The sequence below is a fragment of the Narcine bancroftii genome, chromosome 8 (genome assembly GCF_036971445.1).
Source record: "Narcine bancroftii isolate sNarBan1 chromosome 8, sNarBan1.hap1, whole genome shotgun sequence".
NCBI lineage: Eukaryota > Metazoa > Chordata > Chondrichthyes > Torpediniformes > Narcinidae > Narcine > Narcine bancroftii.
The window spans coordinates 2494958-2522020 of record NC_091476.1 but is presented as its reverse complement, the minus strand read 5'-3'; the positions used below and the strand labels follow the sequence as shown (position 1 = coordinate 2522020).

The window sequence follows — 27063 nt, the reverse complement described above, 5'->3', positions numbered from 1 at the left end:
AAGTACCCCTAGGTCTCCCTGCACTTCCCCATCTCTTAATCTATTGCCATTCAAATAGTAATCTGCCCTCCGGTTTGTATTACCAAAGTGGATAACCTCACATTTATCCACATTGTAGTGCATTTGCCATGTATCTGCCCAGTCCCTCAATTTATCCAAATCACACTGGAGCTTCCTGACCCCCTCTTCCGTGCACACAACCCCTCCTAGCTTAGTGTCATCTGCAAATTTGGAGATATTACATCCAATCCCCTCATCCAGATCATTAATGTAAATTGTGAACAGCTGGGGTCCCAGTACAGATCCCTGTACTGGTCACCGCCTGCCACTCAGAAAATGAGCCATTTATCCCAACTCTGTCTTCTACCTGTCAGCCAGTTCTCAATCCACATCAATACTTTTCCCCCAATCACATGAGCCTTGATTTTGGAAGCCAGTCGTTTATGCAGGATCTTATCGAAGGCCTTTTGGAAGTCCAGGTACACCAAATCCACTGGCTCTCCCCCATCTATTTTACCTGTCACCATCTCAAAGAATTCCAATAGATTTGTCAAGCACGATTTACCTTTTGTAAATCCATGTTGACTCTGTCCGATCCCTTCTCTGCTAGTCATATGCTCCGCTATTACATCCTTAATAATGGATTCCATCATTTTGCCCACTACTGATGTAAGGCTCACCGGCCTATAATTCCCCGCTTTTTTTCTACCCCCCTTTTTAAATAGTGGGGTAACATTAGCTACCCTCCAATCCATGGGTACTGATCCTGAGTCTATCGAGTTCTGGAAAATAATTCTTAAAGCATCTGCTATCTGAATGGCCACTTCCTTAAGTACCCTAGGATGTAGATTATCAGGCCCTTGGGATTCATCTGCCTTCAATCCCATCAATTTCCCCAAGACCATGTCCTTAGAGATACTGATTTCTTTCAGTTCCTCCCTTGCATTAGTCTCTGTTTCCCAACATCCTTGGGAGGTTATTTGTATCCTCTCTTGTAAAAACAGAACTAAAGTAAGAATTTAATTGGTCTGCCATTTCCTTATTCCCCATTATATATTCCCCTGATTCTGACTGCAAGGGACCTACTCTGGATTTGACCAATCTTTTCCTCTTGACATATTTATAAAAGCTTTTGCAGTCGGTTTTTATATTTGCCGCAAGCTTACTTTCATAATTTATTTTTGATTAATCCCTTTGTCCTCCTTTGGTGCATCTTGAACTGCTCCCAGTCTTCGGTTGTGGTTCATTTTTTTGGCCAATTGATGTGCTCTCTCTTTGGACCTAATGCTGTCTCTAATTTCCCTTGTTATCCATGGTTGAGTCACCTTTTTTGGTTTATTTTTATGCCAAACCGGTATAAACGATTTTTGCAATTTCTCCATTCGATCTGTGAATGCTTTCCATTGTCTATCCACAGTCAACTCCCCCATAAACACCACCCAATCAATCTTACTCAACTCCCGTCTCATACCATCATAATTCCCTTTATTTAAATTCAGGACCTTCGTCTCGGTTTTAATTTCATCACTCTCCATGTCGAGTGAGAATTCGATCATATTGTGATCGCTCCTACCCAAAGGGTAGGACCATTTCTCTGTAACACCATTCTCTGCACTTGTGTTTCATTTTGCACCACCTAATGTACACTAGATTGACCTGGCTCAATAGCATGCAAAACCAAAGAAGTTCCATTATCCTCCCTCAATCCCGCTCCTTCAGAGACACTGAGTGTCCTTGGGTTCGCCTCCAGTGCTCCTGCAGCTGTCTGTTCCAGTGGTGAACCCGAGCTCTTGGTTCCGAACCTGGATTCGTGAGAGAGCAGATGGTGAGAGTGGCTCCCGAAGGGCCATGGGTGCTGCCAGCTGCTTCTGATATGAGTCCTTCAGCCATTGAGCCCTTACAGATCACCAGGAGTAAATCAAAATCACTGAATGTCTTTACTCACTAGATTGAACTTCCTGAATATTGATGGGCGAATCCAGCCATTAAATCTTCCTGTAGAATTCAGGGATATTGGTCCAATGTCTTCTGCAAGTGGTAGCTGCTTTGCTTAAATCTTCTGTTTTCCTTTGATGAAGGGCTCAGGCCTGAAATGTTGGCTTTATATCTTTGCCTCCTGTGAACACTACGGGACCTGCTGAATTTCTCCAGCACTTTTGTATATTAACAAAGCTATGGAAATTGTCAGCTCTCGGATCATAGAATGGAAGGCACACATTAAAAAGGAACACAACAGGAGCTGAAGTAGCTGGTCGATGCCAGGCCTCATCTCTTCTTTGGTCCTCAGTTTCTTGATCTTTCAATATTCGCGATATCTGAAAGATCTAGCATCCAGAATACTCCAACTTGGAGAATTCCAGAGAATCACAACTCTGAGAAGAACTACTCATGCAACTCGTTTTTGTTTTACTATAAAAAAATTAGATGTTTAGTGCCACCTAATTAACCTACAACCTGTACAATTTGAATGTCCATCCTGTCTGGGTCAAAACTTGTGGATTTCTGGTGTTACCAACTGAAATAAAAGCATCAAACAGGTATAGAAAGTTGGACGGTTGAAGGTGAATAGTGTTTTAAAAAAAAAGCTCCTGCAAGTTCTGCAAACACTGCCTGACTTTGTTGAACCTTCAAGGTTCAGCACTTTGTTTTTGGTCTTTTTAAACTTTTCCCCCTCAAACCATTTCTAGGGTCTGCCAAATGAAAGTTGGACTATATCTAAACTCAACGGCAACTATGAGCTCTGTGACACTTACCCGGCCATTGTGGTGGTGCCAACCAGTGTCAAAGACGACGACCTGTGCAAAGTGGCAGCATTTCGGACCAGTGGCCGGTTCCCCGTAAGTTTTTCCAGTGCTTTGTATCTGGGTCTCAACGATATTCGGCAAGTGCTCTCTTGCATGCCCACATCCCCACACACATGTCCACTCAATCACACGCACCCATGCACGTCCACTCTCGTGCACACTCACTGTCTCTTGTGTGCGACCCGACTCATTCACGCACTGGGGGAGGGGAGGGGGGAGAGGCCACTGCTGCGGGGGGTGGGAGCAAAGAGAGGTCGCTGTCTTAGAGGGGGAGAGAGAGGTCACTGCTGTGGTGTGGGAGGGGGAGGAGAGGCTGCTGCAGTGGGGGGAGAAGTTGCTGCCATGCAAGTGAGGGGGTAGGAAGAGAGGTCACTGATCTGGGGAAAGAGAAAGGGGTCACGATCGGGGGGGGGGAGAGTCTGTTGCCGCGAGTGGGGGGACTACGATGTGTCACGTCTGCGAGCGCTGCTTCAGTTCATCATGACGACTCAATGTGGGGGTGCGGGAACAATTGCTGTCTTCTTTACCTGCTGGAACTGCTCTGGTGCTGGGGGAGTGGTCCAGTAGTGTGGGGATTATGGGTAAGGAAGACGGCCATTGCCGGAGGAGCATGTCACGGCATGTCACCCCCCTCCCCACCTCATGTGTGGCAGTGACACGTTGCTTGGGGCAGGGTGACTGACAGCCTATAGTTCCCACGAGTGTGTGACACATCACTTACTGTGTCATTGTGGGTATGGGATCCCCTGCAAGTTGGCAAGTTGAAAGATGCTTCCAGGACCTTTGTCCCAATATTGCACTCAGGTCCCAGGAGGGTTTCCCAGGTGCTGCAATTTGAAAGGGTCTATTGTGATTTGATATTTAGTTTGAGGTGCTGTCTGAACAAATTAAGTTGCTGGAAAATCGCATGGACACAGGAAGAACATACAAATATAGAAAAATAGGTGCAAGAGGAGGCCATTTGGCCCTTCAGTCCTACACTGCCATTCAGTACCCGGTTCCTGTCTTCTCCTCGTACCCCTTGATCCCCTTAGCCACAAGGACCAAATCTAACCTCTTAAATATTGACAAGGAACCGGCCTCAACTACTTCCTGTGGCAAAGAATTCCAAAGATCCACCATCCTCTGAGAGAAGAAATTTTTACTCCAACCTAAAAAACTTCCCCCTTTATGCTGTGACTCCAGTTCCAGTTTTTCCCAGCATTGGAAAAATGTCTAGTCTGTCTAAACCCTTAAGAATTTTATATGTTTCTGTACGATCCCCCCTCAATCTTCTAAATTCCAGAGAATACAAGCCTAGTCTATCCAATCGTTCTTCATATCCAAGTCCTTCCATCCCTGGTGTATTCTAATGAATCTTCTCTGCACCCCCCTCCATGTCAAGGATGTCCTTCCTCAGATTCATTAAATTACTATGAGAGAAATAAAGATAAATATAAAAGGAAAGATAAATATTCAGTTTGCAGCTAGTGGAAAAAAATTGCTGCAATATTGCAGACAGATCTCTGGTCCTGCAAAATTGTGGAACCGACTTCATCCCCTTTGATTCAAATAGAATAGATTTTGAAGACATCTTCACTGCTGCATTCAAGTAGGTATTTAGTGAAAACTTCCTGATACATAGATTTCTGCATTGGACAGATGCTGTTCATCAATCTCACAGCATGTGAGAAGGAGCTATTTCTCAGCCTGGAAGTCCTGATTTTGATGCTTCTGTACCTTATTCCCAATGGCACTGGGTCAGAGATGCTCCGTGCTGGATGGAAAAGGTCATTGTGAGCTAGTGGAGATGTTCTAGTGAACTGGTGCAGACTCGAAAGGCCGACATGGTCTGTTTCCGCTCCGTAAATGGTTATATGGTTAAAACTGCATGGAGTACTCCAGATGTGGTCTCACCAAGGCCCTGTACAACTGTAGCAGGATCTCTACTCCTGTACTCAAATCCTCTTGTTGTGAATGCCAACATAGCATTTGCCTTCATCACCGCCTGCTGCACCTGCTCGCCCACTTTCAATGACTGATGCACAGCAACACCCAATTCTCTCTGCATCTCCCCTTTTCCTAAACAGATACCATTTAGATAATAGTCCTCTTTCCTGATCTTACCTCCAAAGTGGATAACCTCACATTTATCCACATTATATTGCATCTGCTACATCTTGGCCCATTCGCCTAACTTGTCCAAATCACTCTGCTCCCTCCTAGCATCCTCAACACAGCCAACCCCACTACCCAACTTTGTGTCATCTGCAAATTTTGAGATATTGTTATCTATTCCCACATCTAAGTCGTTGATATATATTGTGGCCCCAGCACGGAGCCCTGCGGTACCCCACTCGTCACTGGCTGCCATTCCGAAAACAACCCATTTATACCTTCTCTTTGCTTCCTGTCCATCAACCAATTCTCTATCCACCTTAATACCGTACCTCCTATTACATGCTTTTTAAGTTTGTATTCTAGTCTTCTGTGTGGAACCTTATCAAATGCCTTACTAAAGTCCAGATAGCCCACATCCACTGATTTCCCCCCTATCACTCTATTGGTTACATCTTCAAAAAACTCTATTAGATTTATCAGACATGATTTTCCCTTCACAAAACCATGCTGACTCTGTCCAATGATACCACTACTCACCAAATGTACTGCGATTGCATCTTTAATAATTGATTCTAGCACCTTCCCTACAACCGATGTCAGGCTAACTGGTCTGTAGTTTCCCAGTTTCTTTCTCCCTCCCTTCTTAAAGAGTGGGGTTACGTTGGCCACCCTCCAAACTTAGGAACTAATTCAGAATCTAAAGAGTTTTGAAAAATTAACACTGCTGCATCCACTATTTCTTGGGCTACTTCCTTCAGCACTCTTGGATAAAGACCATCCGGCCCTGGAAATTTATCTGCCTTTAATCCCTGCAATTTAACTAATACAACCTCTTGACTTACAATTATTTCCTTTATTCGCTCCCTCACATTAGGTCCCCGATCCTCAACAATTTCCTGAAGATTAATATGTCCTGCTTGGTGAAGACAACTAAAGTAGTCATTCAGGCAGTCTGCCATACCTTTGTTCCCCATGATTAACTCACCCGTTTCTGTCCGCAACAGACCCACATTTGTCTTAACCAACCTCTTCCTCTTAATCTATCTTTAAAAATTCTTACAGTCATTTTTTTATGTTCCCTGCCAGCTTCCTCTCATAATCTCTTTTACCTTTTCTAATTAATCCTTTTGTCCTCTTCTGCAGAACTCTGAATTTCTCCCAATCATCAGGAATATTATATTTTTTGGCTAATATACATGCTGCTTCTTTGGATTTGATACTCTCTGATTTCCCTTGTTAGCCATGCATGTGCTACCCTCCTTGATTTATTTTTACAAACTGGGATGTACATATGTTGTACTTGTTCCAAACGATTGCCATTGAATTTCTACCATTAGTCCTTTACGTACCATTTGCCAATCTATTTTAGCCAATTCGCATCTCATACCATCAAAGTTACCCCACTTCAAATTCAGAACCTTTGTATCTGAATCAACTCTGTCACATTCCATTCTAATGAAGAATTCCACCATATTGTGGTCACTCTTGCCTAAGAGGTTCTTCACTACAAGATTGTTAACCCTTCTCCATTACTCAGTACCCAGTCTAGAATGGCTTGTTCTCTCATCGGTTCCTCCACATGCTGATTTAGAAAACAATCCCGCATGCATTCTAACAAATCCTCTTCCTCCTTACCCTTACCAATTTGGTTCACCCAATCTACATGTAGATTAAAGTCAGCTATTATAACTGCAGTCCCTTTGTTGCAGACAGACAGTGGTGGATTCAAACTCAGGTCAAATGTGCTATATTGCTTTGCACTAACTGTGCTGCCATTTCTCCTGTCCAGACCAGTCCACTCCCATGAATCTGAACCTCCAGTGTCTAGACCTGTCTTCCTCAAGGTGGTTGTTGTTCCTGTCTAGTCCTTCTTGTGCTGACTTAGTAGTTGATAAGCCACCAGTGAAGTGCCTTGAACTGTGCACAGTAGAAATGCATGGGACCATATCTGGGTTTCAAAACTGTCTCCAAAAAGAGGAGTCACGTGATGGAATAGTGGCCGATAGGGTAAAACCAGCCTTCACCAGAAAAAAAATGTCAAGAAAAGACAAAGTTCAACAAATATAAAATATAAGAACTAAAAGATAAAGTTGCAGAGAAGAGAAGGAAGATGGCACCCAAGAAGGAAAAAGTAAAAACAACGGGGGGAAAAAAGAAAAGTCACCGGAAAAGAAAGGAGAAGGCCTTACCTGCACGAAGGAACAGGGAGCCTTGGTGGCGAAGAATGCCCGTTCTCCAAGGTTGGTGTCGGCCCTGCAGAATCGTGACCCCCCTCCCGACTGGTGGACTGCAAAAATGGCTCTCTGAGGCAAACAAAAGTGCGCAACTGTGCATGTGTGAGGAGTTGCACATGAGTAGTTGTGCAATCTAAGGTAAAAGAAAAGACCGACGGGATGGGGGCTCAGCCGAGGAGCGGGCAACTATGGCGCGACCAGCTGAGGGACGCCCGACACCAGGGCTCTCAGCTGGAAGATGTGGAAGGCGGCAGGAGAGGAAGTGAAGTACCAGGCGAGAAAGAAAGTCGACGGGGTGAACGGCAAGAGGAGCAGCAGCAGGAGGCCCGACAGATGAGCAGCTCAGAAGGAGAGGGCCAACAGCAAGAGACCTGACAAAGTGATACAAGCAACTCATCAGGAAAATCAGAAGAGACACAGATACAAAGAGAAGAAGACAAACACAGGTACAGACACAGAAGAAGAGGAAGAAGACCAAGATCTTCACATAGAAATAGAAGGTAAAACAGGTGGACAGAATATAGATAAAGCTTTTTTTGAAGAACAAATGAGAGCATTAAAAGAATGGTTGTCATTAGAATTTAGTGCAATTAAAAGAAAAATGAAAAGAACAAGATAAAATGCAAAGGTTAGAACTAGTCATGACAGAAATAGGGAAAAGAGTAGAAAATGTGGAAGAACGAGAAATGGCTGTAGAAATCGAAGTAAACGGCTTAAGAGGAAAATTGGAAGAAAGTGACAAAAAATTTAAAGAGACAAGAGTTGTTATCTCAGAAAATTGATATGTTGGAAAATTATAGTAGGCGAAACAACATAAAAATAGTGAGCCTGAAGGAAGATGAAGAAGGCACAGATATGAAGGAATTTATAAAAGAGTGGATCCTGAAGGTCCTGGGAACGACAGAAATGCACGAAGAAATGGAAATAGAAAGGGCACACAGAGCACTAGCTCCGAAACCACAGGCACATCAAAAACCAAGATCCATCTTAGTAAAATTTTTGAGATACACAAGAGAAAATATACTGGAACGGGCAAGGAATAAAATTAGAGAAGATGATAAACCATTGGAATACAAGGGTCAAAAAATATTTTTTTACCCAGACATAAGTTTTGAACTCTTCAAGAGGAGGAAGGAGTTTAATACAGCAAAATTGATCCTATGGGGAAAAAAAGGTTATAAATTCATGTTAAGACATCCAGCTGTGCTTAAAATACTTATCCCTGGTGAGCAAAACAGACTGTTCTCAGATCCGGAGGAAGCACAAGAATTTGCAGAACATTTGCAGGACAAGAGAGATGAAGAGATGTAATAAGAATGAAGAACAACGATAAAGTATATATAAAGATGTAAAAACAATGTATATATAAAGAACTAAAGAAAGAAAAGAGAATGGAAGGAAGGAAGTAAGGAGAAAAAAGGGAGAGCTTTGTTATATGTGTGAAAAAATGTTTTCTGCGGTGGGGGGAGAGAATAACCGTCACTGTGAAATCAGTTGACGCCTGCAAACAGGATTGCAATCCAAATGGAAAGGGGAGTTCTGGTTGCCCGGCAAGGGATAAGGGGCAACTCAGAGAGGAGGGGGGCATTTGGGGTTAAGGTAATATTGGATGTGGGAGTTGTTGGAGTATTTTGTGTTTTTAAATATGTTGTCATACATTGAGTTTAAAAAGGGAAAACAGAGATGAAAAGGGGGATGGTGGTGGTGAGGAAGCAGAAATGAGATGTAAACAAGATATGAGATGGCCATGTTGAACTATATAACAATAAACATTAATGGAATACATAACCAAATTAAAAAGAAGAGGCTATTAAATTTACTGAAAAAAAGAAAAAAATAGGTATAGCATTTGTGCAGGAAACGCATCTAACTAAAGTAGAACATAACAAATTAAAGAGAGATTGGGTAGGACACGTAATGGCAGCATCATATAATATAGGTGTAGCTATATTGTTTAATAAAAATGTACCAATCAAAATAGAGGAGGAAATAATAGATCCAGCAGGGTGATATGTAATGATAAAGTGTCAGATATATTCAGAATTCTGGAATTTGGTCAATATATATGCACCTAATGAAGAGGATCAAAAGGTTATGCAAGATATTTTTTTGAAGATTGTTGATACACAAGGGGGGATTTTAACCTTAATTTGGACCCAGAGGTGGATAAAACTGGACAAAGGACAAGGAAAAATAATAAAGTGACCAAATTTATGGTTAAATCAATGCAGGAAAGGTAACTTTTGGATATATAGAGGAGGCAACACCCAAAGGAGAAAGAATACTCATATTATTCGAGCAGACATAAAACATAGTCAAGGATTGACTTGTTCCTGTTGTCAGCCCATATCCAAGAGAGAGTTAGGAAAATGGAATATAAAGCTAGATTGCTATCTGATCATTCACCCCTGATATTAGCAATAGAACTGGAGGACATCCTACCAAGAACATATAGATGCAGATTAAACTCCATGCTACTAAAAAGACAGGAATTTAGAGAATTTATTGAACGCCAAATTAAAATGTACTTTGAAATAAATACGGAATCAGTGAAAGACAAATTTATATTATGGGATGCAATGAAAGCCTTCATTAGAGGGCGCATAATAAATTATGTGACTAAGATGAAAAAGGATTACAATTGGGAAATAGAGTATTTGGAAAGGGAGCTAGTAAGTACAGAAAAGGAACTAGTAAAACGGGATGATATAATGAAAAGGAAAGAATTGGCGGACAGAAAATTAAAATACGAAACATTACAAACGCACAAGGTGGAGAACATAATGAAAATATTATTACGAACTGGGAGAAAAAATACATAAAATATTAGCCTGGCAACTTAAAACAGAACAAGCTAAAAAAAACTGTATTGGCATCAAGGGAAAAGTACAAACAAATTACATATAATCCAATAGAGATTCATGAGAACTTTAAGGAATTTTATGAACAATTATACCAAACTGAGAACGAGGGGAAAGATGATAAAATAGAAGAGTTTTTAGCTAAAATTGAACTGAGGAACAAAACAAACTGATAAAACCACTTGAAATAGAGGATGTATTAAAAAAAGCTGCCGAACAATAAAACGCCAGGAGAGGATGGAATCCCAATAGAATTCTATAAAACATTTAAAGAGTTATTAATTCCTCCTCTCTTGGAAGTAATGAACCAGATTCATGTAAGACAGCAATAATTACAGTTATACCAAAGACGGGGAAGGATCCATTAACACCAGCATCATATAGACCAATATCACTACTTAACTCAGATTATAAGATAATAGCAAAATTATTAACATACAGATTGGCCAATTGTGTATCAAAAATAGTAAAACAAGATCAAAGTGGATTTATTAAGAAAAGACGAACAGCGGATAATGTCTGTAAACTTATTAATCTAATTCATGCAGTTCAAGGAAATAAGAAGCCAACAGTGGCTGTTGCTTTAGACGCAGAGAAAGCCTTTGACAGAGTAGAATGGAACTATTTATTTAAAGTATTACAGAGGTTCAATCTACCAGAAAAATATATTAGTTGGATTAAAGCATTATATAATGGACTGTTGGCGAAGGTAACAGTAAATGGATATGAATCGAGCCAATTTAAATGAAGTAGGTCAACTAGACAGGGATGTCCATTATCCCCTTCATTGTTCGCCTTAGCAATAGAACCATTGGCAGAACTGATAAGAACAGAAAATAAAATAAAAGGGATAAAAATAAAGGAGGAATATAAAATCAACTTATTTGCAGATGACATCATAGTATACCTAACAGAACCAGAAATATCAATAAAAAAATTACATAAGCAATTGAAGGAGTATGGAGAAATATCAGGGTACAAGATCAACGCAAATAAAAGTGAAGTGATGCCAATGAGTAACGCGGATTATACAGAATTTAAAAAAGAATCACAATTTAAATGGCAAACACATTAATACCTAGGTATCAAGTTAGATAATAACTTAAGCCACCTGTACAAACTAAATTATCAGCCACTAATAAAGAAATTGCAGGAAGTCTTAGAACATTGGAAAGAATTACCGCTAACGTTGATAGGGTAAATTGCATTAAAATGAATGTCTTCCCAAGGATACAATACTTATTTCAATTGTTGCCAATTCCCTTAACAGAGAAATTCTTTAATGAACTAAAGAGAATAATAAGGAAATACTTGTGGAAACCGAGGGTAGCGTTAGATAAATTAACAGAGAGGTATAACCAAGGTGGTTTGCAGTTACCAAACTTTAAAAGTTATTATAGAGTCGCACAATTAAGGTATTTATCAAATTTTTACCAGAGTGAACTAAGATACAACTAGATAAAATAGGGGAGAAGGTATTGGAACATTGATGAAAAGCTGGTGCAATATAAAAGCTCACCAGTATTGCATCATTTATTAATATGTGGAAGAAGATCCACTTAGAAAGGAAAAAAACGAATGACAAAATACCAGAATTGTTAATGACACAAAGCCCACTAATCCCTTTTACAATAGATAACCTTTCCTTTAGAGAATGGGAGAGAAAAGGAATCAAAAGAATAGAAAATTGTTTTTTGGGAAATAATTTATTTACATTTGAACAGTTGAAGTACAAATATGGAATAACTCAAGGTACAATGTTTGCATATCATCAACTGAAAGCTTATTTAAAGGATAAATTGGGAAACAGACTGAGATTACCTGAAGGAAGTAGCTTTGAATATGTGATTACAGACACAATGATAATTAAAGGATTTATAACCAACATGTACATTAAGCTGCAAGATGATGAAAATGAAATAAACTATAATCCTAAGCAAAAGTGGGAAAAGGATCCAAACATAAAGATAAAAAGTGAAACATGGGAAAAGTTATGTTCTGGAACTATGAAGAATACAATAAACACGAGGTTACACATGATACAGTATAATTGGTTACACAGATTATATATCACGCCCCAAAAGTTAAAAGAATGGGATCCAACATTATCAGATAGATTTTTCGCTGTAAGAAGGAAATACATTTTGGGCATGTGAGAAAGTGAAAATGTTTTGGGAAGATCTAAATCAGATATTAAATAAAATCACAAAAAAATAACATACCAAAAACCAGAGATCGTTCTTCTAAGTAACATAAGAAGTAAGGAATTAGGCCTCAAATTGGATAAAGCACAAAAAAAGATTTATTATGATAGCCTTAGCAGTAGCAAAAAAATGGAAGAGAGCCTGAGAATACAGCAATGGTACATGGAAATGAATAAATGTATTCCATTGGAAAAAATAACATATAATTTAAAAAATAAAGTCACATTATTTGAACAAATTTGTGAATCTTACATGGAACATAACAGAGAGGGCTTGTCTCGGATCTCCACCCCCTAAAATGATAAGACAAAACAACTTGATCTACTGTATAAAAGTAGATGACACATTTTTCTTGTTTATTTTTCATTGTGTGATGACATTGTTTAATGGTTTTATTGTATTGTATATGTTGAATATTTATTGGTTTTGGAGGGGGATGGGTAGGGGGGTAAAATGGAGAAAATGCCACTGTGTATATTTAATGAGAAAAGTTTGTATATATTTTGGTTGATATGGTTCACAGTGTGAAAATAAAAAAATTATTTAAAAAAACTGTCTCCAAAAATAGAGAAGTATAAATCATTGTGTCTGACCACTTGCTCACAGAATGATATTGAGGAACTCTGAATCTCTGTAGTTTCAATGGATCCCAAAGCTCCATGGATAAAAGGAGCCCAAATAGGTTTGTTGCAGGCTGTTCCTTACTTGACTGTGCTTTTTGAAGATGGCGATCACAGACTAAGAAATCAGCTACTCTGGCAGAGGCAACATGAAACTTTTTCAATCTTTGGAATTTTCCAGCCAAGAAATCAACAGGAAGTTCATTTATATGGCATTTACCACACAGAGATTAGTAGGTTTTTGGATATTAGAGGAAGTGATGGATCTGAGAAGAGTGCAGGGTAGAGGGGCCAAATGCTCTCCTGCTGCCTTTACATTTTGTGATCCACTGAACATGAATGAACCCTGAAACTTGTTCCCAATTTTCTGTCCTCAGGTTTTGTCATGGATCCATCCGGAAACCCAAGCAACAATTACCAGATGCAGCCAGCCAATGGTGGGAGCCAGTGACAAGCGGTGCAAGGAAGATGAGAAGTATTTACAGACTATCATGGATGCCAATGCTCAGTCTCACAAGTTGACCATCTTCGACGCCCGACAAAACAGTGTGGCAGATGCCAATAAGGTGTCAACTGCTGATGTTGTATTAGGAGTGGCATACATGGAATTAAAAAATGTTAGAACATAGACCATTACAACACCAATCGGGCCTATGACCTCAAAGCCCATGATGTTGTGCCAAATTATATAAACCTCTTTCCCCCTCGCCCCCCCCAAAATGGTTCATTTTTTTTATATTCACGTGCCTATCTACGAATGCTTTAAATGTCCTAGCCACCATCACTATCTTGTACAGAAAATGTTTTTGGAAACTTAAACCCTTGATACTTTGCTGTTGATGTTATTGCAGTCATGTAGTGTGTGTGCAGCAGATCGCCTGATTTCCAATTTCCCCTCCTTGTGTGTAAGTCTTGTAAACGTTGATACAGCAGTGATGCAATGGGACACCAGCTTCAGCACAAACCAAGAGAAGCTGGAGGGACTCAGCGGGTCAGGCAGCATCCATGGAGAAAAATGGTTGCTTAATGTTTTGTGTGGGACCCTTCAGTTTTAAGGAGTCCCACCCTGAAATGTTGACTGATCATCTCTGCCCATGGATACTGCCAGACTGAACTGCTGAGTCCCTCCAGGTTCTCTTTGTTCGTTCAAGGTTCCACCAAATTTGTGCTTTCTTCATCCATTTGTGGCCTGTTGTGAAAGGAAGGGAAGTGTTTGAGAAACACAAACTCCATTGAAGCTTTCATTTTTGTTGCCATGTTTAGGCCAAAGGCGGAGGCTATGAGAGTGAAGGTGCCTACTCAAACGTTGAGCTTGTTTTCTTGGAAATCCATAATATCCATGTCATGAGGGAGTCTCTGAGGAAATTGAAGGACATTGTTTATCCTGTCATAGATGAATCCAAGTGGCTGTCAAATATCGATTCAACTCATTGGTTAGAATACATTCGGGTAAGATCCTATTTCCTATCATTGGATCAGACTGACTTTTTTTGTGACGACACAAGAGACTGCAGTACTGGAACCTGGAGCAAACAATGAGTTGCTGGAGGGTCTCAGGCTGAGCAGCATCTGTGGTGGGAAATGGAGAGTCGACGTTTTGGGACGAGACTGTTCCTCAATCATCCTCTGGCCCCTGACTCAACCCTTCCCTCTCCACATTCAGTCTTGAAGAAGGGTTATGTCCTGAAATGTTAATTCCTCATTTCCCTTCACAAATGCTGCCTGACTTGTAGAATCCCTCCAACAACTTGTTTTTTTTTTTTTTTTTTTTGCTGCCTCATTGTTTTGTGTTTCCTCTCTAAATGGTGTCCGTCCATTGTTTAAATTGTGGGCAAGGTTAGAGTTGCAGGCATGACATTTTAAGTTTGGGTTGATGAGATGTCACAAACCAACAACAGTGGTGAGAGTGGGGACGTTCTTGGGATCAGAATCTTAGTGATTGCCACAGGATCACTCTTGAGGCATCTTGGTAAACCAGCTCCTCTCACAGCAGGGTCCGGTTAACCCCACCCCACCCCCCCCCCCCCCCCCACCACGGCGCAACTTAGTTACACCCTGCTTCTCACAACATCATGGTGAGGTCTAGTTAACACTGCACCTGAAATCTGATGGGATCGTGCTTTTTCTATTCTTATAAATTGGCTGATTTTGACCTTGACTCCTCAGGGTACACAAGGGGAGGCTGGTTTTATAAATTGGGCGGCGCAGTGGTGCAGGTGATAGGGCCTGCTGCCTCAAGCTCCAGGTGGAATCATGCTCTCTTGCGCGCTATCTATGGAGTTTGCTTGCTCTTCCTGTGTAGGTTTCCCAGGGTGCTTCAGTGTTCTCTCATTTCTAAAAGCTGTTTGATAAATGAATTGGCTGCGGTAGATTTCCTCTAGAGTGTAGCTGAGTGGTAGGACCTGGATAAGACAATAGGAAGATGGGGAGAATAGAATGAAATCACCGATGGTGGATGGTTGATGGTCAGCATGCAGTTGGTGGGCTGAAGGTCAGTTTCCATGCTATATGATTCTGTGTGGTCTTGGGCTAGTATAGGGAAATGGAGCAATGATTAATCCGAAGAAAATTGATGTGTACACTTAAGATTCAACATTCCTTTATTGTCTGTACGGGCAGCATAGTTCAGCGCAGCAGTTAGCGCCACGTTATATCGCCAAAAACCGGGGTTCAAATCCAGGGCTGTCTGTAAAGAGTTTGCACATTCTCCCCATATTTGTGTGACTTTCCTCTGGGTGCTCTGGTTTCCTCCCACTATTCCAAACATACTGGTTGATTGGGTGTAATTGGGCAGTAGGATTTAATGAGCTGAAGGCCTGTTAACATGTTGCACATATAGATTTGAATTTGAACGTGTAATATTACATGAAATTGCCTTCTGGCTGTCAGTCAGTTGCCATTAGTGTCACCCAGCACTCCTTACAGTAAGAGAGAAAGGAACGAGTCTCTTTGATGTCAGTGAGTGTCTTACATGCAGGGTATAGATGGCGGAATTGCGGGAGCTGCTGTAACGGCAGCTCTGCCACTGGTATAGACACGGGAGAATGGAGACATAGTGGTGTTCCACAGGGTTCAACCACCCAATCCTAATGCCGGCAGCTCCGAGCAGGCTTTAAACGGCTTGTTGAAGGCAGCAATGGTGTTTTATTTTAAAATGCTGCAACTGTGGGGTCTATGCCCAAGATGGATTGGGTGGAGTTTTGACCAGGATTTGAAATGGGTGCAATCATATCTTTGGACAGGTAAACTCACAGCTTGTATTTGTTTCCCCGATTGTGATAGAATGGAGGATGGGAGTTATGGTTCCATTGGTTATTTCAGGTCTATGCCACTCATGGAGCAATATCATTCCGCACTCATTTTCCCTGTAACCTCTTCATCCTGCCCTAACTACAGTGAAGGACCCAGTTCTCCCTCAACAACAGATGGGATCTTGCTGTGTATCTGTGGGCTGCCATGCTTGGAGGTGGAACAGAAGCAATTGCAGCTCACAACCTGTTTTGAATGGCCTCTACTTGTGACTTGCATCTTGGGAGCTGTCTTTTCAGCTGGAGCAGTACTTGCCTGGGTGATTCTTCTTCTTAACTGGCCATCACCTTCCCTTCCAGATCCTCTTAGCTGGAGCAGTCCGCATAGCCGACAAGGTTGAATCTGCAAAGACATCAGTGGTGGTTCACTGCAGCGACGGATGGGATCGGACTTCACAACTCACGTCCCTGAGCATGTTGATCCTCGATAGCTACTACCGAACCATCAAGGGATTTGAAGTTCTGATAGAGAAGGAATGGCTAAGCTTTGGGCACAGATTTGCTGTTGTAAGTAAACCAAAAGGGCAATGAAGTCACCTTGGTCGCTGCATTAACGAGCATGGACTTAACAAACCTGGGGTCTGGTTCAAGCTCCCTCTCCAGAGACTGAGAACATAGTCCAGGCTGCAGCAGTGCCCAACTCTCTGTGGTTCCAGCTTTAGAAGGAACTTTAAAAAGTTCTATCAGCTCTCTTAAAAGTTACACTTCATGTAGTAGTTGGCACAACCCTATTACAGCACTAGCTGTAAGGAGTTTGTATATTCTCGTGTTCGCATGTGTTTCCTCCAGGTGCTCCACTTTCTTCATGCTTTCCAAAGAAGTTCAGGGTTTGGAGGTTAATTGGTCACATGGGAGTATTTAGGTGGTACAGACTTGTGGGCTGGAAGGGCCCATTACAGTACTGTAATTCTAAAGTAATCAGAGGAGATTCCTCCCGTTCTCTTCATATCCATTATTGAAATGGAGTAGTATTATCTCTGGGGTCCTGCTATGCACAAAAAGGCTCCCATGTTTCTCAAGGTGTACGATTGATGACGATTCATGGCTGTTGCGTGTTTGCTTAGGTATTGAGGTCAGGTGGATTCTTTTATAAATGCATGTCATTCGCTCCTATCCAGAGAGTTGGACATGGGGATGAGAATCACGCGGCAGCTGATCGATCACCTATCTTCCTTCAGTTCATTGACTGTGTGTGGCAGATGACAAGACAGGTAAAAACAAGTTTAATCTTTATTTGTACCCTCAGTGCATCTTTTCTTAGGTTGACTTCACTTATTATCCCTCAGCAAACACTCACCAAAACAAAACATCAGACAGCAGTAGCCCTCGTGAATTTCATTCCACAGTTTCTTGTAATAGAATTACAAGAACTGTTTGGATAAAGGGTAATGTTAACTGTTTTCCTTTTGGGTAGATCCAATAATAGGAAAGGACTTTGAGGGATAAGAGGCAAATGCAGGCAGATGGGATGAGTTCAGGAAGGTACTTTGGTCAGCATGGACAAGTTGGGCCAGACAGCCTGTTTCCATGCTGTTTGACTCAAAGAAATTTGTGAGACCAGATGAGGCCATTTCTCCCATTGTGTAGTAGGCTAGGAGGAGCTCATTGGTAATCCCTCCTGAACTCCTGTTTTGTGGCCTTGTGATCTGTTAAGAATCACTTAAAACTTGGGGTGACAACAGCAAATACCAGAAGATATCTTTTAAAGTGAGTGAAGGAAAGTTTAGGGAAGATGTCAGAGAAGTTTTTTTTTTATAGAGTAGTGGGTGTCTGGATGCATCGCCAGGGTTGATGGTGGAGGCTGGTGCAATAGGGACGTTTGAAAGTCTCTTGGACAGTTCCGTGGATGTAAGAAAAATAGAGGGTTATGGGTGTACGGTGGGGAAGGGTTAAATTGTTGTGGAGTAGGTTCACATAGGTTAGCACAACATCATGGACTGATCAGCCTGTACTGAGCTGTAATGTTCTATATTCTAAAATCTCTGGGGTGGGAGGCTGGCTCACCACTGTGATTGTCTATAGGTAGGATCTAGGGAGAGTTGCTGAGAATGTGGGATTAATGGACGATTAAGTGGTTGGATCAGTGTGGATATAGTGGGCCAAAGGGCCTGATTCTGTCCTGTATCTCTGTGACCCAATGAAACCCTGAGACCTTTTGGGTGGCAGAGCTAGCGACCTGGGTTTGAATCTGCCGCTGTCTGTACACTCTCCCTATGTCTGTGTCTGTGTGGATTTCCTCCAACTCTTCAAAATGTACAGGGGTTGGAGGCTAATTGGTGTATGGGGGGCATGGGCTCATGGGCTGGAAAGGCCTGTACTGCACTGTATCTCACTGACCCCATGATAAACCTGTACATCCCCATGAACAGGATAATTTCTGGTCAATGCATTACAATGTAAATTAAATTAACATATTAAATGAAACATCATTTCCTCCTCTTGTGACACAATTATTCCAGTTTGATAAGAGACCAAACTGTTATGGCTGCAGCTTGGGATTCCCCTTGTGGTATTGCTCCTTTTTGCCACCTCTGAGACATTATCCCCACGTTCGCCTCCACCTTCCACCTCTCCTGCATCTCTGTGTTTCTCTGCTTCTGATTCCCCACATCTCTGCATTTTCTTTTGACTCGTTTCTCACTGTACCCCATCCCAAAATGGGCACAGTTGGAGTTGGGAACCACTGTCGGCAGAAGGTGTCTGAGGTCTTTCCCATTCTGCACAGACTTAATCGTGGCTGTTTTCTGCTCCACATTCATATCTTTGTATGCTTTTACTGATTTAGTTTCCAACGGCCTTTGAGTTTAATGAGCTCTTCCTGCTGACCATCCTGGACCATCTGTACAGCTGTTTGTTTGGGACATTCCTTTATAATTGTGATCAACAGAGAGTGAAGGAGGTAGGTGACGACTCTGAATGGTACTGGAACTGAATTCTTTCCCTCAGTTCCTGTGGTGGTTGCGACCTGGCTGGTGGCTTATGCAGTGTTAAGCTTGTGTGAAGAGCAGTGGTTGTCTCCATCACTGTGGGAAGGGTGGGTAGGGGTCACAGTACTGCCAGCAGTTTCATTAATAGAAATTGGATAATGCCAAAATGAACACATTAACTTGCCAAAATGTTGATTGTGCATTTTGTTTATGGTTTTTTGGGGAGGGGGGGGTGGGTGGGATGTGGGAATCAGCATTGTTATCCAATTCCATATTGTTGCATTCCTTCTGGTTGGGTTCCCCCGTACGGCTGGTGGACCAGGAGTTCCCTGATTCATTCCAGTGACAAAGAAGTCGAAATCTATCTCCAAATCAAGATTGTGTGCAACTCGAGAGGAACATGGAGGAAACAATGTTGCCAACTGCCAGTGTGTTTGGTGGTGAAGGTTGTGATGTGGGAGGTCGTCAAATCACCTTCAGCAAGTCGATTCACAACATTTATTTTTTATTTAAAAATGTATTTTATAATATCCACAATAAATGGATATATGTTGCTCCCCACATTCATTCTGCATTACTTCAGTGAATATCTTTAGGATAAATCGACACCACTATTGCTTCCTCGAACAATGCACCAGGGAAGGCCTAACACCCAATGAGGAAACACCCAGATTAATTTAACAGATTGACTTGCTGGGCCATTTTGGAATTGACTGCTGGGATGAGACCGATAAATGTTCGACTGAGTAAGAGTGACTCATTTTCTTCCAGGAAGAGCAGTTGGGAACCAGAGAAACGCAAAAAACTGCAGATGATGGAATCTTGAGATGCTGGACAAACTCAGCAGGTCAGGCAACATCTGTGGAGAGAAATGGTCAGTCAACGTTTTGGGTCGGAATTCTTTATCGAGAAATCTGTAAAGAGTCTGGACACAAAATGTTGACTGACTATTTCTCCTGTCAGCTGCTGTCTGACCCCAAGACTCTCCAGCTCATCTTTGTTCACAGCAGTGAATCAATTGCAGTTTTGCAAAACTCCTGTCATTTTTGCACTTGGAATTACAGACATTTTCCTGTCTGTGGTGATGCTGTAAAAGCACAGGGATAGTTGTGGCCCCTGTACTTGCTATTCTGCCCTTGGTTAAATGTAACTTTGTGAAATGTTCTGTATCTTCACAGGAAGTGCAGACAAAGACCATTTCCCTTTGGTCCTACATAAACAGTCAGCTGGAGGAGTTCACCAACCCATTTTATGTGAATTATGAAAATCACGTGCTGTACCCAGTGGCCAGTTTACGGCACCTGGAATTGTGGGTAAACTATTACGTCAGGTGGAATCCAAGGATGAGACCTCAGGTAAGATGAGGAATCAGAATTTATTTGTCATGAACATGTCACAAAATCCGTTGTTTTGCGGCAGCAGTACAGGTGCAAAAATTGCTATAAATTACATTTTTTTAAAAATTAGTGCAAAAGAAGAGAAAGGGAGGCCGTGTCTGGGGTTTGTTGTTCATTCAGAAACCCGATGGCGGAGGGGAAGAAGCTGCTTTTGTAATATTGGGATTCATCTTCAGGCTCCTGGACCTCCTTCCTGATGGTAGCCATGAAAAAAGGGCATGGCCTGGGCAGTGAGGGTCCTTGAGGATAGAGGCTATAATACTTGAGACACTGCTACTTGTAGATGCCTTTAATGGAGTGAAGGCTGACACCCATGATAGCCCTGGCCGAGTTCACAATTTTCTAGTTTTTTCCAGGCACCTCTATACCAGAGATGCAGCCAGTCAGATCCTCCTCTCCACGGTACATCTGTAGAGATTTTCAAGAGTTCTTGGTGACAAACTAAACCTCATAAAATACAGCCATTGGCGAACCTTCTTCATCAGCATGAGGGCCCCAGGATAGATCTTCAGAGATGTGGACACCTAGGAATTTGGAATCCAGAAACAGAAGAGTTAACTTTCAATTTTATTTCCTTGCCCTCAGTCACTCTGAGCTGGCTCACCCCTGTTCTACCTGTGGTTTAGATCTCTTAATTCCTCCTCAGTTTTTTATTGCCCATTCTTCAGTTCAGGGCAGAGAAAGTCAGGATGGCAAATGACTAGAGGGGAACTTGAAGATGGTGGAGTTGATCTCTGTCCTCAATGATGTAGATTAGGTGTTTGCCAGCTGCCTTCTTACTGAGGTTAGTATTTATCCTTTAGGACTAGGACACTCAGGAAACAGTAAACGAGGCCAACAACCTGGGTTCAAATCCAGTGCTGTCATTAAGGCGTTTATGTGTTCTCACCGTGTGGGCTTTACCCAGGTTTTGTGGTTTCCTCCCACCCTCGAAAACCTTCGGGTTGTAGGGTAATTGGGAATGGGCAGCACAGGTCTCAATGGCCAGAATTAGCTTCTACAGTGTAGAAATTAAATATAAATTTTAAATTCTTAGCTTTGTCATTTTTCTAAGTAAAAACACAAAATGCTGAAGAAGTTAAGCAGGACAAACTGTGTCGTTTATGTAACAGAGGTAAAGGTACATAACCAATGTTTCGGGCTTGAATCCCTTCAGTTTTTTTTCTATCCTGTCTGTTTCCACCTCTACTCCCAGCTGCTCGTTCCAGGCACCTACCATTCTGTGTTCTGATGAAGTTGAAAGGAGATGTGTGGAACATATTCAATGTACTTTCTTCGTAGATTTATTTGCTCTCCATCAAGTAATTTTTTGGAAATTTATCATGGCTGATCATCAAGCGATTTTTAAAAAAAATCAACAAAAGATTACAGGGACTGGAAATCCAAAATAAAAAAGAAAAGGCAGGTGAGGGGGAGAGGCAAAATGAGCGGCCAGGATGAGATGGCTTGAGTTTTAGGGAGATTTGAGAAAGGACGGGTCTTCATTCCCTGAAGCTTCGGAGGCTGAAGGTTGATCTTGTAAAGATTTTAAAAAGTCATGAGGGGCATTGATTTATAGTTATGATTTGTAAAATCATAAATAATATGAATGCTCACAGGGGTAGATAATTCTTGAACAAGAGGACATAGGTTTAATGTGAGAAAGAAGAGATTTAAGAGGGTGCTGAGGGACAACATTTTCACTTTGAGGGTGGTCTGTATCATTAGATGATTTGGAAGCAGCATTTACAATGACAAAGGAGTAGGACAGAGTGACTGGAACCTGGCAATGAAGGACTAAACAGAGCTGTACTGTACTGAATGGAGAGGATAGCGGATATGGGAGGAAGGGGAACATTTTTCGACAGGGAGGGCTCTGATTAAAGGCTACATTAGGAAGTAATTTTGGATTGGCGATTGAAGGAAAGGGGACTAAAGAAAGCCAGAAATCTGCTTAAGAAACTAATACTGGAAGGTAAATGAAGTGGTGAGGTAGAGGGGCCTGTTTTTATGAGGACACAACCACATGATTTAAGGTATTAATGGAAAGACATGGAGTGTTTGGGATTAATGCTGGTGTTGTAAGGTTGCTTTTCTCACCAGTGTCGAGCCTGCTTCAGACATGGAGGTCAAAGGGCTGACAAAATTGCTGCTTGAAATGTGGCTGCTTATATCAAGACCAGACAGATCCTTTTCCAATGCTCCAAGTTGTTTTTTGTTCCAAGACAATAAAGGGATCTATTTAGGAGGAACATTCAAAGCTAGGTAGCGAATAATCAACATTAAAATGTATATTTAAGGGTAAAAGACAAATTAATTCTTCCGGATCTGGGTGATTTTAAAAAAAATTAAATTGAATAAAGATTCTTAAACCTAAACAACTCTTCTAAACAATGATACAATAAAATGCAGTTACGTGGAATACAAAAGGCAGGATTTCTGCTGGGAACTGGCACTGAATCTATCAATCAAATGGCATTGTTCTGTGAGGGAACAATTCTATAATTCTATTTACACAGAAATCCAAATTGTTATCAAGAATTGGACCTTATTGTGTAGCTAATCAGAGTTGTTGATCATTGCCGCTAACATCCCGGTCCTTCTACCCCCTCTATACAGTTATATGAGAATTTTTCTAATACACTGAAATATGAAAAGTGCACTAACCTGTGGATGTGTGAATCTTGGATTGTGATCCATTTGGTGCTCATCTGTAGGGATGAGATCCATTAAATGAATTGATAATATTCGGTGAAAGCTTCCCGGCTTTATTGGCTGTATTAGGATGGGGAAATGTGGAGTTGGTGGGTTGGCCAGTTGGGTGGGGTTGTTGAGCCTCACTGTGTCAACCCCAGCTTGGGTTTGTCAGGAATCTGTGTCTGACCACCAGGAAACATAGTATGTTTTTTAAATTCAGTCATGTGATGCTTCAGAGTCATGAGGAGATAAAGCACCTTCGAAGCTGTGGTGATCGTGAACTGCTCAGTTAGATTCACCCCTCCATTCATCCCATTAAAAAAAATATTTTAAATTTTAGATGTACAGCACAGTAACAGGCCCTTCCAGCCCACAAACCTTTGCTGATGAAGGGGCTCAGGGCCAAAACGTTGGTTTTGTATCTTTATATTTGCTATATAAAGTCCACTGTTTGACCTGCTGAGTTTGTCCAGTTTTGTGTTTTTACTTCATCCACAGTGACATCAGACTTCTGTGTTTTACTTCTGCAGGGATCTGTTCTGGGACCCTGCCCTTTATGATTTTTATAAATGACCTAGATGAAGAAAGAGGTGCAAAACATAGAAACATAGAAGATAGGAGCAGGAGTAGGTCATTCGACCCTTCGACCCTGCTCCGCCATTCAACGAGATCATGGCTGATCTTAAAGTTCAGTACCCCTTCCCCGCCTTCTCTCCGTAACCTTTAATGCCCTTATACTGAAGAAATAGATCTAATTCCCTCTTAAATATATTTAATGAACCTGCCTCTACTGCCCTCTGTGGCAATGAATTCCACAGATTCGCCACCCTCTGGGTCAAGAAATTCCTCCTCATCTCGGTCCTAAATGGTTTGCCTATTATCCTCGAACCGTGGCCCCGGGTTCTGGACTCCCCCACCATTAGAAACATCCCATCTGCATCCATTCTGTCCAGTCCTGCCAGAATTTTATAGGTCTCTATGAGATCCCCTCTCAATCTTCTAAACTCCAGCGAGTACAATCCCAATTTGCCCAATCTTTCCTCCTAAGTCATTCCTGCCATTCCAGGTATCAGCCTGGTGAATCGCCTCTGCACTCCCTCCATTGCAAGAACATCCTTCCTTCGATAAGGTGACCAAAACTGCACACAATACTCCAGGTGGGGTCTCACCAAGGCCTTGTACAGCTGCAGTAAGGTATCCTTGTTCCTAGACTCAAACCCTCTTGATATGAAGGCCAACATACCATTTGCCTATTTAACTGCCTGCTGTACTTGCATGCTCGCCTTCAGAGACTGGTGTACAAGTACCCCTAGGTCTCCCTGCACTTCCCCATCTCTTAATCTATTGCCATTCAAATAGTAATCTGCCCTCCGGTTTGTATTACCAAAGTGGATAACCTCACATTTATCCACATTGTAGTGCATTTGCCATGTATCTGCCCAGTCCCTCAATTTATCCAAATCACACTGGAGCTTCCTGACCCCCTCTTCCGTGCACACAACCCCTCCTAGCTTAGTGTCATCTGCAAATTTGGAGATATTACATCCAATCCCCTCATCCAGATCATTAATGTAAATTGTGAACAGCTGGGGTCCCAGTACAGATCCCTGTGGCACCCCACTGGTCACCGCCTGCCACTCAGAAAACGAGCCATTTATCCCAACTCTCTGTCTTCTACCTGTCAGCCAGTTCTCAATCCACATCAATACTTTTCCCCCACTCACATGAGCCTTGATTTTGGAAGCCAGTCGTTTATGCGGGATCTTATCGAAGGCCTTTTGGAAGTCCAGGTACACCACATCCACTGGCTCTCCCCCATCTATTTTACCTGTCACCATCTCAAAGAATTCCAATAGATTTGTCAAGCACGAAGGTTAGGTCAGCAAGTTTGCGGATGATACGCAGGTTGGAGGAATTGTGGATAGTGTTGAGGGTGGTTGTGGGTTACAAAGGGATATAGACAGAATGCAGAGTTGGGTGGAAAAGTGGAAGATGGATTTCAATCTGGATAAATGTGAGGTGATGAATTTTGGAAGTTCCAACCTGAAAATGGAGTACAGGATTAATGGTCGGATGCTTGACCATGTGGAAGAACAGAGGGACCTTGGGGTCCAAATCTATACATCTCTCAATGTTACCATGTGTAACGTGACTGATTGCACTCAGAAACAAGTGAGGCGGACAAACACACTGATACTAGCTTACAATCAGTAGTCATCAGGTAAATCTGAGATAAGGCGAGAAAACCAGAGTTTATATTGGGGTAGGTGAGGGTGGAGTTGGCCATCTAAACAATACACACAGTGATTCCAGTTCACTGCATTCACCACTTCCTTCAGAATAGAGCCTGTGGGTGAAAAAACAGACCATACATTCTGAAAAAAACAAATAGTTTATAGAGATTTACAAGTTAAGTCTGTCAGGAGGTCTATTTTTTCTGGTCGAGTGCCGCAGTACTGGAGGTCTTGGGCTTCCTGAACTTCCTAGACCCCTTGTGGTACTGGCTCAGTGGGCCTCGAGGGCTCTGGCTCTGGTCGCGGAGGTGATGGGTCTACTTCCCTATGGGACCCTGAGTGGGGTACCCGGTTCCTGGCTCGCTTGAGGCATCAGATCCTCAATTCCGGCGAGTGCCAGGTCTCTGATCGAGACGGTGTCCTCTCTGCTGACAGGTTATGCCACGTAGGCATACATTGGGTTGGCGTGCAGCAGGCATTGTATGAGAAGAAGCCCAATCACCTCCTTAAGGTCTTCTGGATCGGGAAGTCTAACGAGGCGTATTTGATCGGGGTCAGGGCCAATGACGCCATTCTCTTTGACATAGCAATTAAAGTTGTAATGCAACTGATTGCACGATGAGTATAAACACGGTTTTAATAGTTTACAATCAATGGCCGGTAGAAACAATAGTCCTAGGGCGGGAAAATCAGGGTTTATATTGGGGTAGGGGAGGGTGGAGCTAAGGGAGGAGCCAGCTATCAGAACAACAATGAATTGCAGTTCACTGCACCATGCATGTAGATAGGATTGTTAAGAAGACCTATGGGATTGAGTTTAGGAGTTGAGAGGTCATGTTTCACCTCTACAAATCTCTGGTGAGGCCACACTTGGAGTATTGTGTTTAGTTCTGGCCACCTCATTAAAGGAAGTTTGTTGAAGTTATGGAGAGAGTGCAGAGGAGAATTAATAAGATGCTGCCTGGATTGGAAAACAAAATTGAAAAAGCAAAGTTAGCGGAACTAGGACTTTTCTCTCTGGAACGAAGAAGGATGAGATGTGACAAGAGAGGTCTACAAGATTCTGAGAGGCAGAGATAAACAGTCAGCACTTTTTTCCCAGCAAACACTAGAAGACATCTGTATAAAGTGAAAGGAGGAAGGTTTGGGTAAGACATCAGGGGTAAGTTTATTTGCACAGAGAGTTGTGAGTGCCTGGAATGCCTTGCCAGCGATTGTGGTGGAGGCTTGACCCTTAGACGGACACATGGATGAAAGAAAAATAGAGGGTTGTGAGGTAGGAATTAATAGGTCATTACAACAGTGGCTGAACGGATTGTACTGTGCTGTGGTGTTGTTTGTTCTATGAAAGCAAATCCTAAACACACTCCTCTGGAAGAACTCAGTGGACCGAGCAACATCAGTCATGTTTTGGCCTGAAACCCTTCATGAATGGGGATGTGAAGCTGGTGTGCAGAGGACCCAAAAAGGAGCTATGTAAAAAGAACAGTAGAATCCTTCCTTAGATGAGATGAGTGGTTTTTTTCCCCTCATTGTTTTTGATGGGCATATGAGAGGGATTGCAGGGAAGTAAATGGCAGAATGGGATTACTCTGGGAGTTGGCATGGACTCAAATGGCCTCCAGTGTTATGAAAAATGAGCATTATTCTAGTACTCTGTGTTGATGAGTGTACAGAGTGAATTAGTGAAGTAGTTTT

At 42.0% G+C, this 27063-nt stretch overlaps 2 protein-coding genes across 15 annotated transcripts in view; one reads left to right on the top strand and one right to left on the bottom strand.

Annotated features, from left to right (window-relative positions):
• The window catches only part of LOC138740245 (phosphatidylinositol-3-phosphate phosphatase MTMR1-like), a 73389-nt gene that overhangs the window by 25097 nt on the left and 21229 nt on the right, over window positions 1-27063 (top strand). For 12 of the 14 annotated variants that reach the window (XR_011342762.1, XM_069892585.1, XM_069892582.1 and 9 more), the window contains 7 exons: window positions 2688-2837; window positions 13201-13389; window positions 14087-14272; window positions 16432-16638; window positions 17250-17342; window positions 18917-19030; window positions 20237-20413. Coding sequence is in view for 13 of the 14 variants with exons in the window: in XM_069892585.1 (XP_069748686.1) it covers window positions 2688-2837; window positions 13201-13389; window positions 14087-14272; window positions 16432-16638; window positions 17250-17342; window positions 18917-19030; window positions 20237-20413 (1116 nt within the window). In the remaining variant the exon portion in view is untranslated. The remainder of the gene's footprint in view (window positions 1-2687; window positions 2838-13200; window positions 13390-14086; window positions 14273-16431; window positions 16639-17249; window positions 17343-18916; window positions 19031-20236; window positions 20414-27063) is intronic. The other 2 variants (XM_069892591.1, XM_069892592.1) reach the window with 2 other exon arrangements.
• Window positions 20444-27063, bottom strand: part of LOC138740247 (CD99 antigen-like protein 2) — a 224114-nt gene continuing 217494 nt past the window's right edge. Inside the window, exon 11 of the mRNA XM_069892602.1 lies at window positions 20444-20979. The gene's annotated coding sequence lies outside the window, so the exon portion shown is untranslated. The remainder of the gene's footprint in view (window positions 20980-27063) is intronic.